The following is a 13,926-nucleotide window of genomic DNA, read 5'->3' on the forward strand; positions in this document are numbered from 1 at the left end:
TGTGTTTTTAAACCTGGATAGTTTAAAAACACAACTCATTGAAATATTATAGTACCGACACAAAATTTTATAAAGCCGGTTAAGCCCTACCTATATGAGGAATAAGGTGGCAAACACAAGGGTACAGAATACTAATATTATAGGTAGTAATAACTAATATCTATGTTTTGAAACATAAAACCACAATTTAATCTGTAAGCAAGTTTCCAGCTTTTCCAGTCGATGCGCCATCTTTTGCTAAAACGGAACACTACCAAGCGACGTGAAATTCACTATTAATATTTTTATTTAATTTTCATAGGTTATTAATTGATTCCTTATATTAAATTAATACACTTATTATTTTTATGTTTCAAAAATCGATACCGTGAAGTTTTTAAATTGTACTAGTCCTGTAGCAAAATGTCATTTCTATAAAATTGAAACATTGTTACAATTTTGAATTCAAATTTCCGAACGGAACGGCGCCATGACAACGTCTTGTTTGAGGTTGACAACTTAGCTCTATCGATTTTTCCAGGTAAAAATATTTTTTTTTACGCCCATAATAAAATGGACAAAGCATTCGAGCTACAAAGGCAAGTTCGGAATGATACGAGAACATTGCAAAGTTATTTAACCGACTTACAAAACTGGGAGGTAGAAATGAAACGCAAAGAGGCCGCGCTAAACGGTGAATTAGAACAGGTTTAAAAACTCAATAAATAATTCTAAACGCTTCGTGTCGAGTATCACTAAATCACATAAAATAACATTGTGTTGTTCATAGTGTAGTGTTTACGTATTAATTGCTCGTTATAAGTGCACTTAAAGTATCGACTATGTACCTAACAATTTGGATTTCGCGTATGCTCTTTGATGGCGGTCTAGGGGTTTTTTATTTTTGTTTGTACCTCGTGGTGGCGTTGTTCGAGTGTATGATGCGTCTTTTATCTAACTTTGAGCCTTTTGGGGATAGGATCTACCACCAGTGAGGAGCAAGGTGCGTAAGGAAAAGCCCGTGCAAGTGCTAAAGGAGGCCGGCAATCGGATTAAGGCATCGGACTACAGTGCCTGGGAAAAGTTTGATGTTGTATGTATTTTATACTGTTCATTAGTTTTATCTCAATGCATGTCCTATAAGCAGGATTCAGATGTATGTCCATGATATATAATGAACAGTAAGCGTAACTATCCTTAAATGGATATAAAACTGTTCCCCACCTGAAGATATTGATGGTCCCAGTCATATTATGTGGCTAGAGATAAGATAGAGAGAATTTTAATCATGGACAGTTAGAATGCGATTACTGACATACACAACCTGTAATTATAAGCCTTACCCCCATTCCTGTGCATCTTAAAAAAAGAATTATAACTTATATCATTTTCATCTTTACTTAGAGCATATTGAATCCACATCTCACTTTCTATATTTCTTGTAGCAAACACACAGTATTTAAAAACACCCAATACTGTATAATATGTGATCAAACTGAGGATGTGTGATCCATAACTAGACAAAGTTCATTTCAGTCTTTTATACAACTGAAACAAGTCCTTCAGTAAAAAGTATTTCCATGATGCAAGCTATTTCCATGCTAATTGGTTACAATGTTTTAAAAAAAATCTGTGGAAACAATTCAACAATTTACAATGATTGTTTTAAAAAAATTCTATGAAAACAATTCACAGGTGCTTCTCTGTTTAAAAGTATCCTATGCCCAACAAAATTTAGTAAAGATTTGTGTTGTCATTGAGCTCAACAGTGATATGTTCACTGTTGAGCAAACAAACAGACATATTTTTCTAATATTATTATGAATGTTTAACAGGAAAAAGCATGTGAAGAAGTAGACACAGCTGAATTGGGTCCGGCATCCTTGGATAGCAAGAAGAGCCAACCAATCAAGATGGAGAAGTTGAGAGAGGAAGCACAGTATGAGAAAGAGAGGGTGAGTTTTGTAGTAATATTTTACCGATTGAAGCAAAAATGAGGCTATGACTTTGAGTTGTATTCCCACAACTAAAAATGTATGTTTTTCATGTCTGGGTGTTTACCTGTTTAAATATACATCAGTTATGTTAGTAATATATGTTTAGCTTAAAAATCTGTTACTAATTAGTCTTGAGGCTAGATTATAATTTTAATTATGTCTCACGCGTGGGTGGATCTTTATGGAAAAAAAAAGAAAAAAAGTTATATTATTAGTACTCATAACACTAGTTACGTTTACTTTACCGCTAGATGATGATATGCGCATTGTCTTAATATATTTATATTTATTTATTATGTTAAATTGAGGTTCACAAATTATCCCAGTGCATGTTTTCAGATATTAATTTTGAAGGAAATAGCTCAGTAGAAGTTTGTTTTATAAAACACTTGTAGTCTTGCTAACATTGTTTCTCAATGCTATGAGAAGAAGAATTGTTATTGAATTAAATCATAGTAATTTATGTTATCAACCTATCGGTTATTACTAAGTTTGTTTTGGCAAGGTTTACTACACACTTTATAATATAACCTATTTGTATTCTTATCAATGTCAATTCTGAACCTTTTTAATTTATTTTCAGTTTTATTTGATTATCGCCTCTTTGTTTGTGTTAAGGTACACCCTCATAAATGAATAAAACTGGTAACTCAAGTTGTCTACCATTTTTTTTAAACTGCATAACTATTCAATGTTTAGCCAAGTTTATTTGTAAGACTTTCTTTGTTCTTTTCTTTGACTGGAAGGTACATAGAAGATTGAATTCACTAGTATTATTGTATGGATGATAATGTTAAATACAATTTCCAGGGGAACAATTTTGTGAAGCAGGAGAAATGGGATGATGCCATCGCGTGCTATAACCGTGCTATAGAACTGGTGAAGGACGATGCTATTTACTTTGCCAACAGGGGTCTTTGCCATCTTAAGAAGGAAAGGTAAGTAATTGTTATACCCACTTTTTTATAAAGTCAAAGTCAAAGTCAAATATTTCTTCATTCAAATAGGCACATACATATTATATAGCACTTTTGATGTGTACATGTAAAATATAACATAGAAGTGAGTTTTGGCGATAACTAAATTTGTCAACCTAAAACTAAAGCTACAAGGGTTCCAAACGCGCCCTGGTCTAAGAAGAACCCCACAACAAACTTAGCCGGTTGTATATACAGCTTAAGTTAGCCCATGACTGCAATCTTACCTGGAGTCTTAAAATGGTGATGAGCCAACCTTTTAGGAGTATGGAAGTTATTATTACACCTGTACCCATTACTGAAGTTATTATTACACCTGTTCCCATTACTGAGTGCTGTGTGGTAATGGAAGATCAGGAATACAGTTGTCACCTTTCGTATGTATATGAGGAATATAACAGAGAATGGGCAGCAGCAACGTCTGGCTTTACCTCATGCGATCACCAACCTGTATGCTGGGTGACTATAGGCAAAACCCTCACATTGTGAGAGTCCAGCAGAAACTCTGCTAGTTACACAGTATGATAACCAAAGTTTAACTGGCTTGGTGTAACTAGCCACTACCGAAGCCTCCCCTTCACCAGATCAGAGTAGACCAGAGAATATTCTAAATTCCTAAATTGCACCTGCCTGGGACCGGCCCCACGTTCCCTGTAATAAACGTCTTAAGTAACAAATACTATCAAGAAAGAGTCTTGGTATTATTTTTCTATTTGTTAAGGTCCTAGTCAACAAGGAAAGCATAATAGTAGCAGTGTTTCCGCCATGATCTTCAATCTAGATTTAGTGTTACGGTGCGATGTTGCATAGAAACCAAGGCTACCATCAGTGGCGTGCATAGAGGGTATGCACAGGTTATGCAGATGATATAAAATGAAGAAAATCTCCAGTGCGAGTTATAAAAAACTTAAGGATAGGCATTGTAAGAGTTATTAAAAGCCTACCCTTAAGTATTTATAACTTGTACTGGAGATTTTCTTCATTTTATATCATTTGCATACCCTGTGCATACCCTCTAATCACGGCACTGGTTAACATCTAAGATTGCATCATCACACACCATATGGTGAGATTGCAGTCAAGCGCTTACTTGTAGAGGAATAAAAAAAAATATTCGGCCTTGGCTAGTCACCACCCTACCGATGAAAACGTGCCGCTAAGCAGTTTAGTGTTTAGGAGTATGACTATCAAAATCCCTAACAGGTAAGCCCGCTACCATCTTAGACTGCATGATAACTTACCAACAGGTGAGATTGCAGTGAAGGGCTAACTTATAGTGGGAAAAATAGCTTAGTTGCCGGAGAGTTGCAAGTTCAAATTCTGTCGGTAATGAAGTTTCTTTCAAAAAATATGAAAAACAAAACCCTGTACAAAAATTGTATGTAAATGTTTATCATGCAATCAGTCGGTAGACTATGAGCTGATGTTTTGTAAGTGGTCATGGCGATAAGTTAAGATGGCTTCCCCATTGGGAAGATCCCCCATGTGTCATATTTGGCTATCTGATATATGCCGTCTTTTCAATCTGCGAACCACTTCAGTCATGGTAGCTAATTTACATCGAATTTTTATATTATACTAGCGTACCAAGCCCGCTTCTATTCTCTTCTCGAGCGGGTGAAGATCATTATCTACACCCGTGTACACCCAACAATAGAATAAAAGCTGTATTTGACAGTTTGACTGTTCAAAAATAGGAGTGCTCCGATCGTCACCAAACTTTACAGGATTACTCGCAAGGTCAATCTGGAGATTCCCTGAAAGTTTAATTGAAATCGGTCCAGCCGTTTCGGAGCCTATACGGAACATACCCACACACTTTCTCTTTTATTTTTACATTATATTTTCAGCCTTCATCAAGCTGAGACGGACTGTACCGAGGCACTCCGCCTGGACCCCACTTACGTTAAGGCTCTCCAACGCAGAGCTACAGCCAGAGAGAAACTGGGGTCTTTGCGTGCCGCTTCCCATGATCTCAACGAAGTCATCAAGTTGGAGCCTCACAATGTCGTTGCCAGGCGACAGCTTGACGCCATCATAGCACGGATGGGGACTAAAGGGGTAATACTATTATAACCGTTTCCAAGCAAGATCATAATTATATTGGATGTCGCCACTCGCCATCTATACAGCGTGTTATTGGAAACCAAAATAATACTTCACAGGCTTATTTGTGAAACCGTAAACCAAATAGTCAACCTAATAGAGTGAACCATAGTTTTTACTGGAAGAAATCAGATACAGCTCTAACATCACATGCAAAATAAAAATAATGTGACTATTAGGTACGCGTCGCGTAGCGTAGGTAGTTAGGTACTATGCACGTTTCGGTCTTTTATCTTCAGTAGGGTTGTCAAAAGTAAACACTTAGAATGTTTCGAATTCGTACGTATGGAAAAATAAATATGCTTTTGATTTTTTATTTTTGCAGTGCGATTCCTTATGAAATATACTTATGAATCCTTCAATATTTTTTCCTAATTCTGTTACACGTTGTATACGGATTACTTTTTATTTATTCAGTGCCAAGTGTAAGATTTCTTACCAATGTTTATTATATAAGGGGATGGTGATAAATTAGTGACATCTGCATATCGTCTGCGAAAGGTGCAGAAATCATTTGTGGGACTGAGTATACGCTTTTATAATATGATTCCTAAGGTAATTTTGGACCTACCAATGCATAAGTTTAAAGAATGTGTTAAAACACATTTATTACAGCGAGGTTATTATACAATTGATGAATTTCTTAATGACAAGGTTGTTTGGAAGCATCCGGCTCCGCTTTCAACTCTCACAAGATAGAAAAATGAATTTTGAAATGTAAAATGTAAATTGTTAATGTTGGAAAAGAGCAACTGCTGAGTTTCTTGCCGGCTTCCTCTCGGTAGAATCTGCCTTCCGAACCGGTGGTAGAGTCACTACACACAGACAGACTTGACGTTTCAAAAGCGCTTATATTAGGCCTACTTGAAATAAATGAATTTTGAATTTTGAATTTTGATAACTAAACCTAAAGCTACGCCCACAACATTGTTAGCACCATGTGTATTTTTTTTTGTTATCACCATCTCACAGTAAATTAATATTAAGCTATAAAATTAGAGCAATTCCCACCCAAGCTTTTTTACTGTTTAATTATAATAGGATTTTTCTATAAGTTTACGTTTTATATAAACTTTGAACTTATTGAGAGACATTTGGAAGAGCTTAAACCTTAATTCGAAATGTATTACTTTCAGGCTAAATCAAAGTCATCCCCTACATCAGAAAACAAACAGATAGCAAAAGATCAATCCAAAATCGTTGAGATACCTGGCAGCTATGAGAAGAAGTCTTCACCTTATGAGAAGTGGAGACATGGAGTCGGTGAAGATGTAACTGTGATCAAACCTGTCAAGAAACCCCCACATTTGAGGTCTAAGGTGAGGTTTCGACTATACTTGGGTGGATTTGTATATCTGTTCATCATAGCAGTTTTGAAATAAACATAATTTAGTGTGCACACTTGACGGATTGGGCTGAAATTTTGTATAAAGATAGTTATTACAATGTAGGCATTCGCTAAGAAAGTATTTTTGAAAATTCCATCCCTAAGAGGGTTAAATCCCTTTAAAAATAAAGAAATACGTGTTTCACAAATTCTAAAAATTCCAACTCCAAAGGCATATAATAAGGGATGAAAATTTAAATGAAAGTTTCTGATTTTTTTAAGTATTTTATGTCCATATTTTTCTATTAGCAACATGACATTTTTTTTTACCTGTGTAGTTATAATTTACCAAATCAATTATTGAACTTAGCGTGAGCAAAGCCGCGGGCAAATACTAGTTATTCATAAAATTATTCATCAGCTATCTTAGTACCCATATATTTTTTTTTTATTATATTAAACACAATATATTTAGGGTACTTAATTGGATAAGAATTAATGCTGTATGCTCACAATCGCTTCGTAAATAAGCCATTATTTCTCTTAAAAAGTAAAGGATAAAAAAAGGGTTAATGAGGGTTTATCCCTAAGAGATAGAAATACACCGTCGCGGACTTTTTGTAGACATTTTTAAGGTCTACAATACTGCAGAACGTTATTTTTATCTACCACGTAGGGCTCGGCCAGCGTTTGCAATGTAAGCGCAAAAAATGTTCTTATTTACGACATCACGTGCGAAACCTCTAAAATTGTCAGTGTTTCTCTAAAATATATATTGACGGCCGATTGGGGAAGTGGGCAGCGACCCTGCTTTCTGAGCCAAAGGCCGTGGGTTCGATTCCCACTACTGGAAAATGTTTGTGTGATGGCCACGAATGTTTTTCAGGGCCTGGGTGTTTATACTCTAAGTTTATATGTATATTATTCATAAAAATATTCATGTTAGTCATCTTAGTACCCATAAAACAAGCTACGCTTACTTTGGGGCTAGATGGCGATGTATTGTCGTTGTATGTAATGTATTTATTATTTATTAAAAAAAAAAAATATCATGTATTAATTATACATATAAACCTTTCTCTTGAATCAATCTATTTATTAAAAAAGTCGGTTGCGTAGTCCTAAAAATCTAAGCATACGGACAGAAAGACAGTGGGCATTACCATATTCGGCCACAGCAACTTTCTGACTAAGGATGTTAGACCATGACTCCAATCTCACCTGGTGGTAAGTGATGATGCAGTCTAAGATGGTAGGGGGCTAAACTATTGTTAGGGGTATGGCAGTTATATTAAAACCTAGAATCCTGGAATTTCCTACGCGGTAAAGTACCGGAATGTTTGTAAATCGCTTGGCGGCACGTCTTTTCTGTAACTAGCCACGACCAAAGCCTCCTACCAGACCAGTGCAGAGAAAACATGGAAATTATAAATTCGCAATAAAACTTGGCGTGGATCGATCCCAAGACCTTCCACTTTAACACCCCACAGAGCTTAATTACAGCACCGCGGTGGTTATCAAAATATTTTACTATAAAATTTCATCAAAATCGGTTTAACTTTTTTGCATGCAAATTACGCTTTAGTTTCTTTATGTTATCTTTATTTTCTTATGTAAAAGTATAACATACAAACACACCAACAATTTATAATTTATGTAAAGGTTTTTATATTTCGTTTTCATTTTAGAGAGCTCTAAAACATGTACCGATCCAAGAAATCCTACTAGGCAGAACTGTTGTGGAAAAACCGGCGACTCGTCTGAAAATCGTTGAAGTCGATGTCAATAAAGCCCATGGTGACTCAAATAACAACGACTCTAAAAAACTTAGCCAAAAAAGTGAAATAAATTGTGACGGTGACAAAGATAACGGTCACTGCGACAAAAGTGATGGTAATAGTGAATCGGCAACAGTTGTTTATCACAGTGAAAAGGTGGTAGCTAATATGGTGCCACCATTAAATAGCGTTCAGTTTATATTGGAGTGGAAATCTTTGCGAGGGAACAGTGCAGCTAGGAGTGATTATTTAAGTGTAAGTTAATTTATAATTATTTATTTTGTTTTACCATTTTGTTTAATTTTTGGAGCAATTGATGCACAAATCTCTCAAATTAATTAACTAGTTATGCTATGCTCTGAGTATCTCTACGTGATCAAATTAGAAATCTGGAGATTCGTAGAAGAATCGAGTTGCCGACATAGCTCAAAAAGTTGCGAAGCTGAAGTGGCAAAGGGCGGGGCACATTCGGAGAAACGATGGACGTTGGGGTCCCAAGGTGCTGGAATGGCAACCCCGCACTGGTAAGCGCAGCGTTGGTCGACACCCAACGAGGTGGACAGACGACATTAAGCGCGTCGCAGGTAGCCGCTGGATCTAAGCGGCACAAAACCGTGGAATTTGGAACTCCCTACAAAATACCTCTGTCCAGCGTTGGACGTCTATCGGTTGATATGATGATGATGAATATACAAATCGTGTACATAACGTTATCATCGACGTCTCCGTCACCATTCAGTTCCTTCTGACATAGTTCAGATGTAATCGACAATCCCTGGTCACAGTACTAGTTCACATCATGTTAATGTTAAATGTGATCTTCCCAATGGTCTACGCTGTGACCATACACGGATGACTGAACTGGCAAAGCCATACCACCAAGCATTTCAGGTTCCCACCGTAGGACTGACTGCAGGTATGGGTTTTAGTAACTGCCATACCCTATTATACCCTTTCAATGACAATAATAATTTATTAATTTGAAATTAAGAAATAAAGACACTCAACTCGGGCTCCTGGTGGAAGGGAAATGTTAACAGTTATGTGGTTGTATAGTTATGAGACTGTCCTAAAACAGAACAAAGTTCTAGGACCAATTACTAAAACTATACGGTATAATTCTTCCTGTGATATGAACTAGCAAGCTTAGCATCTACCTGGAAAAAATTATGAAAAACTGTAAATGAAAACCGAAATTCTTTACAGGATTTAGAGGTATTTCGGTTTCATAGATAAGTCTCAGAGACAGTACATAATGTAGTACTGTCTCTGAGACTTATCTGTGAAACTGAAAACCATTGCCGTTCGTTGCCATTGTTTTTGAGTAAAACACTGCCATAGTTTTTACTGAAAGAAATCAGACACACACACACACATGCAAAATTAAAATCATTCTGTCACTTTATTAGGTACGCGACGCGTAGCGTAGGTACTATGCGCGTGTCGTTTTTTTATTTTCAATAGGGTTGTCATAAGTAAACACTTAAAATTTTTTGAATTCGTTTGTATGGTAAAATAAATATACTTTGTTTGATTTTTTATTTTTACAGGGTGAGTCTTCATGAAATACATCTATATATCCTTCAATAGTATTTCGTAATTCTGTTACACATTGTATACTCATTTGTGTAATCTGATAATAAATAAGTAAAATAATAGTATCTACCTAGTATATATCTCATGAAAGTTATAAGATCATTGACGTGAAATTTAGTTTTATACAAACCGCGAGGCAAAAGTTTCAGTCAATACTGTTAAGTAGGGTTTGCTTAAAAGAGCAACAAACTTTCCATACATCAATACAATTCTCGCATCCATACATACTCACTCACTTTCACATTCGTACTTTTTGTCATTGATCGACCACTGACACGAACGTAACATTTCTTTGTAATTCCACCATAATTTCTATATGCCTGAACAGATGATGTATAACGAGTTCTTAGAATCCTTACATCAATTCAATATGGCATCTGTTAACACCATTTTCAACTATGTATGGTGTCCGGAAATTGTGTTTTAAATTATTACATTCACACAGGTTTTTAATTTGACAAAACCATACATTCATGTAATACTCAATTACACATGCACGCACTCACGCTCACGCACACGCACACACACACATATATATCAATGGATTACAAAACCTCACACAACATAACATCACAGCTGCTCGAAATGAGCTACGCAGATAATAAAGCTGGCGACACCAAAGTGAATATTATAGTTGAGCTTAATTTATACGAAAATTTATCAACTTTTTTGGTACAATTTTTTATTAAATAATTTATTGTATTTTACAGATGATAGAACCATCGAAACTACCCACAATTTTTGAAAATGCTCTCGAGAGCGACGTGCTGTCGGATCTTCTTCAAACGCTACACGACTATAGAGACAATTTCGAAGAGCACTCTATTGGAGATTATCTGAAGAGTCTTTGCCGAGTGAAGAGATTCTCCGCACTAGCCATGTTCCTTTCTAGCAGTGATAAGGATTGTGAGTATTGATCATCATCATGTCTTCATCATCATCATCAACAAATCATTCGATCGTTGTTTTCAGCGGCTCCCAGCGACTCGCTTGATGTCATCTGTGCACCTCGTTGGGGGCCGACCAACGCTGGGTTTCAATTTCTGCCCCTTAGGACTCCAACGTCCATCGGTTCACCGAGCTATATTCCGTCTTATTAAGCTTCGCGACTCGTTGAGCCATATCGGTTACGCAAGTACTTCTACGGATCTCCTCATTTCTGATTTGATCATGTAGAGATAATCCCAACATAGCTCTCCAACTCACGCTGAGTGACTGAAGTCCGAGGCTTTTTTTTTTTTATTCCACTAAGAGTATTTAATGAGTTATATATATAATAACTCATTAAATACCCCCAATGGCAGCGTCCCCCTCATTAAATATAAATATATATATATATATATATATATATATATATATATATATATATATATATATATATATATATATAATGTATTTAATTAGATCACCGGTCTGGCAATGAACGCTGCCATTTGCCAGACCGGTATTCCATCCTGTTCCCCATTCCACTACGAGTTAGCACTTGACTGCAATCTCACCTGGTGGTAAGTGATAATGCAGTCTAAGTCTTCTTATGAGGCCTATAGTTAGCCACCGCGTTTCAGATCCGTAATTCATCACTAGCAACACGTAAGTTTATGTGTTTTTATTCTACGAATATCCTACGAAAGCTCTAGCTGAAGAATTGCAAAGAAGAATGGCGAAATCTTACAGCACAACATATTTTCAAAATTATTTATATTTTATAAAGGCTGGGTATTAGAAATTTCCGATTTTGTAGTGTAGTGCTACGATTTTAAACTATTTTATATCTTATGGTAGATGAATTATTTAAAAAAAAATTTTTTTTACACAAATCCCTACTTCCCTACTAATATTATAAATGTCAATGTAAGTTTGTTTGTTAAGCTTTCACGCCAAAACTACTTAACCGATCCTCATGAAACTTTGAACACATATTCTTGGAAGTGTTAGAAGTAATATAGAATACTTTTTATCCCGACACTAAGCTTGGTTCCTTTGGGAGAGGGGATGAAAGTGCTTGACGATTTTACACCATAACTCCGACAAACCGATTTAAATAATTATAATTGTACTATAGAGGTTATAATATGTGTTTAATTTTGCCAAAACTGTGGTTGGAGATAGAGAACAGAACTCCTTAGCGGACAGCAGCAAACCCCTCATTTAAGGCTTAGCGATACAGAAAACTTTAATTTTTTTTTAGAACTAAATTTAATATAAAAAAAAACAAAATCAAACGCAGACGAACAGCTAGTCTTTAATATAAGTCTGTCTATCAAGATAGCAGTAGTTCTTGTTTTTTTGTTTTCATACTGTTTTTTACTTATTTATGTGTTATTGTAATTTCGAATAGTCTTCATTGTCATTTTGAAGTTTGACAGATGTTTACGCTCTGCCTTTTCGATTTTTATTCAGGACTCTGATATCTGATTTTCCCTTTAGCGTTTGGCTGCCCTTGCAATTGAGTACTATCAATTAATTGTCATTTATGAAGTGTAGAGTATATAAATAACCTACACAATTACAAAAAATAATTTCGTTGAATTTCTTTGAATCTCGGCCTCCTAAAAAGAAAATACTCGCAAATACCAACTAGCTATTTGTCGCTGAACTAAATTATTATTTATTGATCTACATAAGCCGTGAAAAGCAGGAGAATCTGTATGGTGTAATTTATAATTTCTTCAATCCTTATACTCTACACCGAACAGATCTTCGGCAATGTACCCTCTACGCACGTTTCGCTCCGAAACCGGAGCATCCTCAGGAGATGTTGACTTTACAATCATTAATTGTCAGCAATTTTATTTAAAATAATTTTATGTATGTAAGTTCGTCATTGTTCTTGGAGCTTTAAAACAGTCAACATAAGATCCATTTTACTCTGATGTTCAAGTTTTTTGTTTCTCGAAAATGACTCCTCGGTTTCGAGCGACAATATCGGTACAGAGAGACATTGCCGCTGTAAAAAAAGGAATTCGATAAACATAGTGATATATTATTTTTTTTTCAGTACTAAACGACATGCTGTGCTATTGCATTGCAACGCAACAAATCAGTGAGAGTGAATTTATGGAATTGAAAATGAAATATGAACTATAAATGGTGTTAGAAATTAGTATAGCTCCGATGTTTCAATGTATGTTATTATTTTGTTTGCTTAAGTAAATAAATGAAAAACTCACCAGACTTTGTATTACCATATAGAAATCCGTGGGATTTCGTTGCAGATATAATCCCAAAGATTGGCAAATCATTTAAAAGTTATATACCTACAATATGAGTACCTTCAAATCAAGAGTGAATAGGCATCTTCTAGGCAAGCGCGTTTCACCTTAGGCTGCATCACCGCTTACCATCAGGTGTGATTGCAGTCAAGCGCTCGTCTATAACATAAAAAAAAAAAAAAATTCACTGCCAAGAAAGCATGTTTTGATTTAAAAGTGTTGAAACACTAAAATTCTCTTTCTCATTCTAATTCATGACTTGAGGATTTGCAAATCTTTTCAGTTTACTAGAAAACTTTATGAACAATAATTTAAGTTAGACTTAAACCAAAAACTGAATTATTGTTGTACCTAAATTCTTGTGTAGAAACACTGTAAAATTAGGGCTCCATTCTTCTTTGAGTATTTCATTCTTATTTGTCTTGGAAAATCGGCAAATCATTACGGCTTAGCTGAAAAGCTCACAAACAAGAATTGAAGCACAGCGTATGCACAGGGAATGCAGATGATATAAAATGAAGAAAATCTCCAGTACGAGTTATAAATACTTAAGGTTAAGGCTTTTTATAACTCTTACAATGCGTATGCTCAATTTATTTATAACTCGTACTGGTGATTTTCTTCATTTTATATCATCTGCATAACCTGTGCATACCCTCTATGCACGCCACTGAATGGAAGGTTTGGTATATGAGTAGTAACACCCAATAAAATTAGGAATTATTCTATCTGAATTTCTTTTTCATTCTAATTTGTGACGTAAGAATTGGAAAATCATTTCAGCTTACTTGGAACGTTCACGATTTAGAGGAAAGGTTTATGAGTTACAAAATCCTAAACTTCTCTCTATTTCTGTGAGTCTATATCATTCTTATTTGTGACGTTAGAAATGGCAAATAGGCCCAAAAACTCGCTTATCATTACTTATCCTATTATGTAAACAATTTCATTATT

At 35.4% G+C, this 13,926-nt stretch overlaps 1 protein-coding gene across 1 annotated transcript; it reads left to right on the forward strand.

Moving 5' to 3' along the window:
• Window positions 1-528: 528 nt before the first annotated feature.
• LOC120633336 (RNA polymerase II-associated protein 3-like) lies at window positions 529-12,934 on the forward strand. The gene is made up of 9 exons (XM_039903528.1): window positions 529-687; window positions 959-1,072; window positions 1,815-1,934; window positions 2,787-2,914; window positions 4,804-5,014; window positions 6,196-6,378; window positions 8,075-8,419; window positions 10,471-10,666; window positions 12,759-12,934. The coding sequence occupies exons 1-9, from the start codon at window positions 553-555 to the stop codon at window positions 12,845-12,847; spliced, it is 1,521 nt and encodes a 506-aa protein (XP_039759462.1). The 5' UTR covers window positions 529-552; the 3' UTR covers window positions 12,848-12,934.
• Window positions 12,935-13,926: the final 992 nt, after the last annotated feature.

Source organism: Pararge aegeria, chromosome 21, assembly GCF_905163445.1.
Source record: "Pararge aegeria chromosome 21, ilParAegt1.1, whole genome shotgun sequence".
NCBI lineage: Eukaryota > Metazoa > Arthropoda > Insecta > Lepidoptera > Nymphalidae > Pararge > Pararge aegeria.

Excerpts from the sequence above, each read along its gene's own strand:
- LOC120633336 (XM_039903528.1), top strand. The coding sequence starts at position 553 with ATGGACAAAGCATTCGAGCTACAAAGGCAAGTTCGGAATGATACGAGA. Across the intron at positions 8,420-10,470 it reads CTAGGAGTGATTATTTAAGT|ATGATAGAACCATCGAAACT; the intron begins GTAAGTTAATTT and ends TGTATTTTACAG. Across the intron at positions 10,667-12,758 it reads TTCTAGCAGTGATAAGGATT|TACTAAACGACATGCTGTGC; the intron begins GTGAGTATTGAT and ends TTTTTTTTTCAG.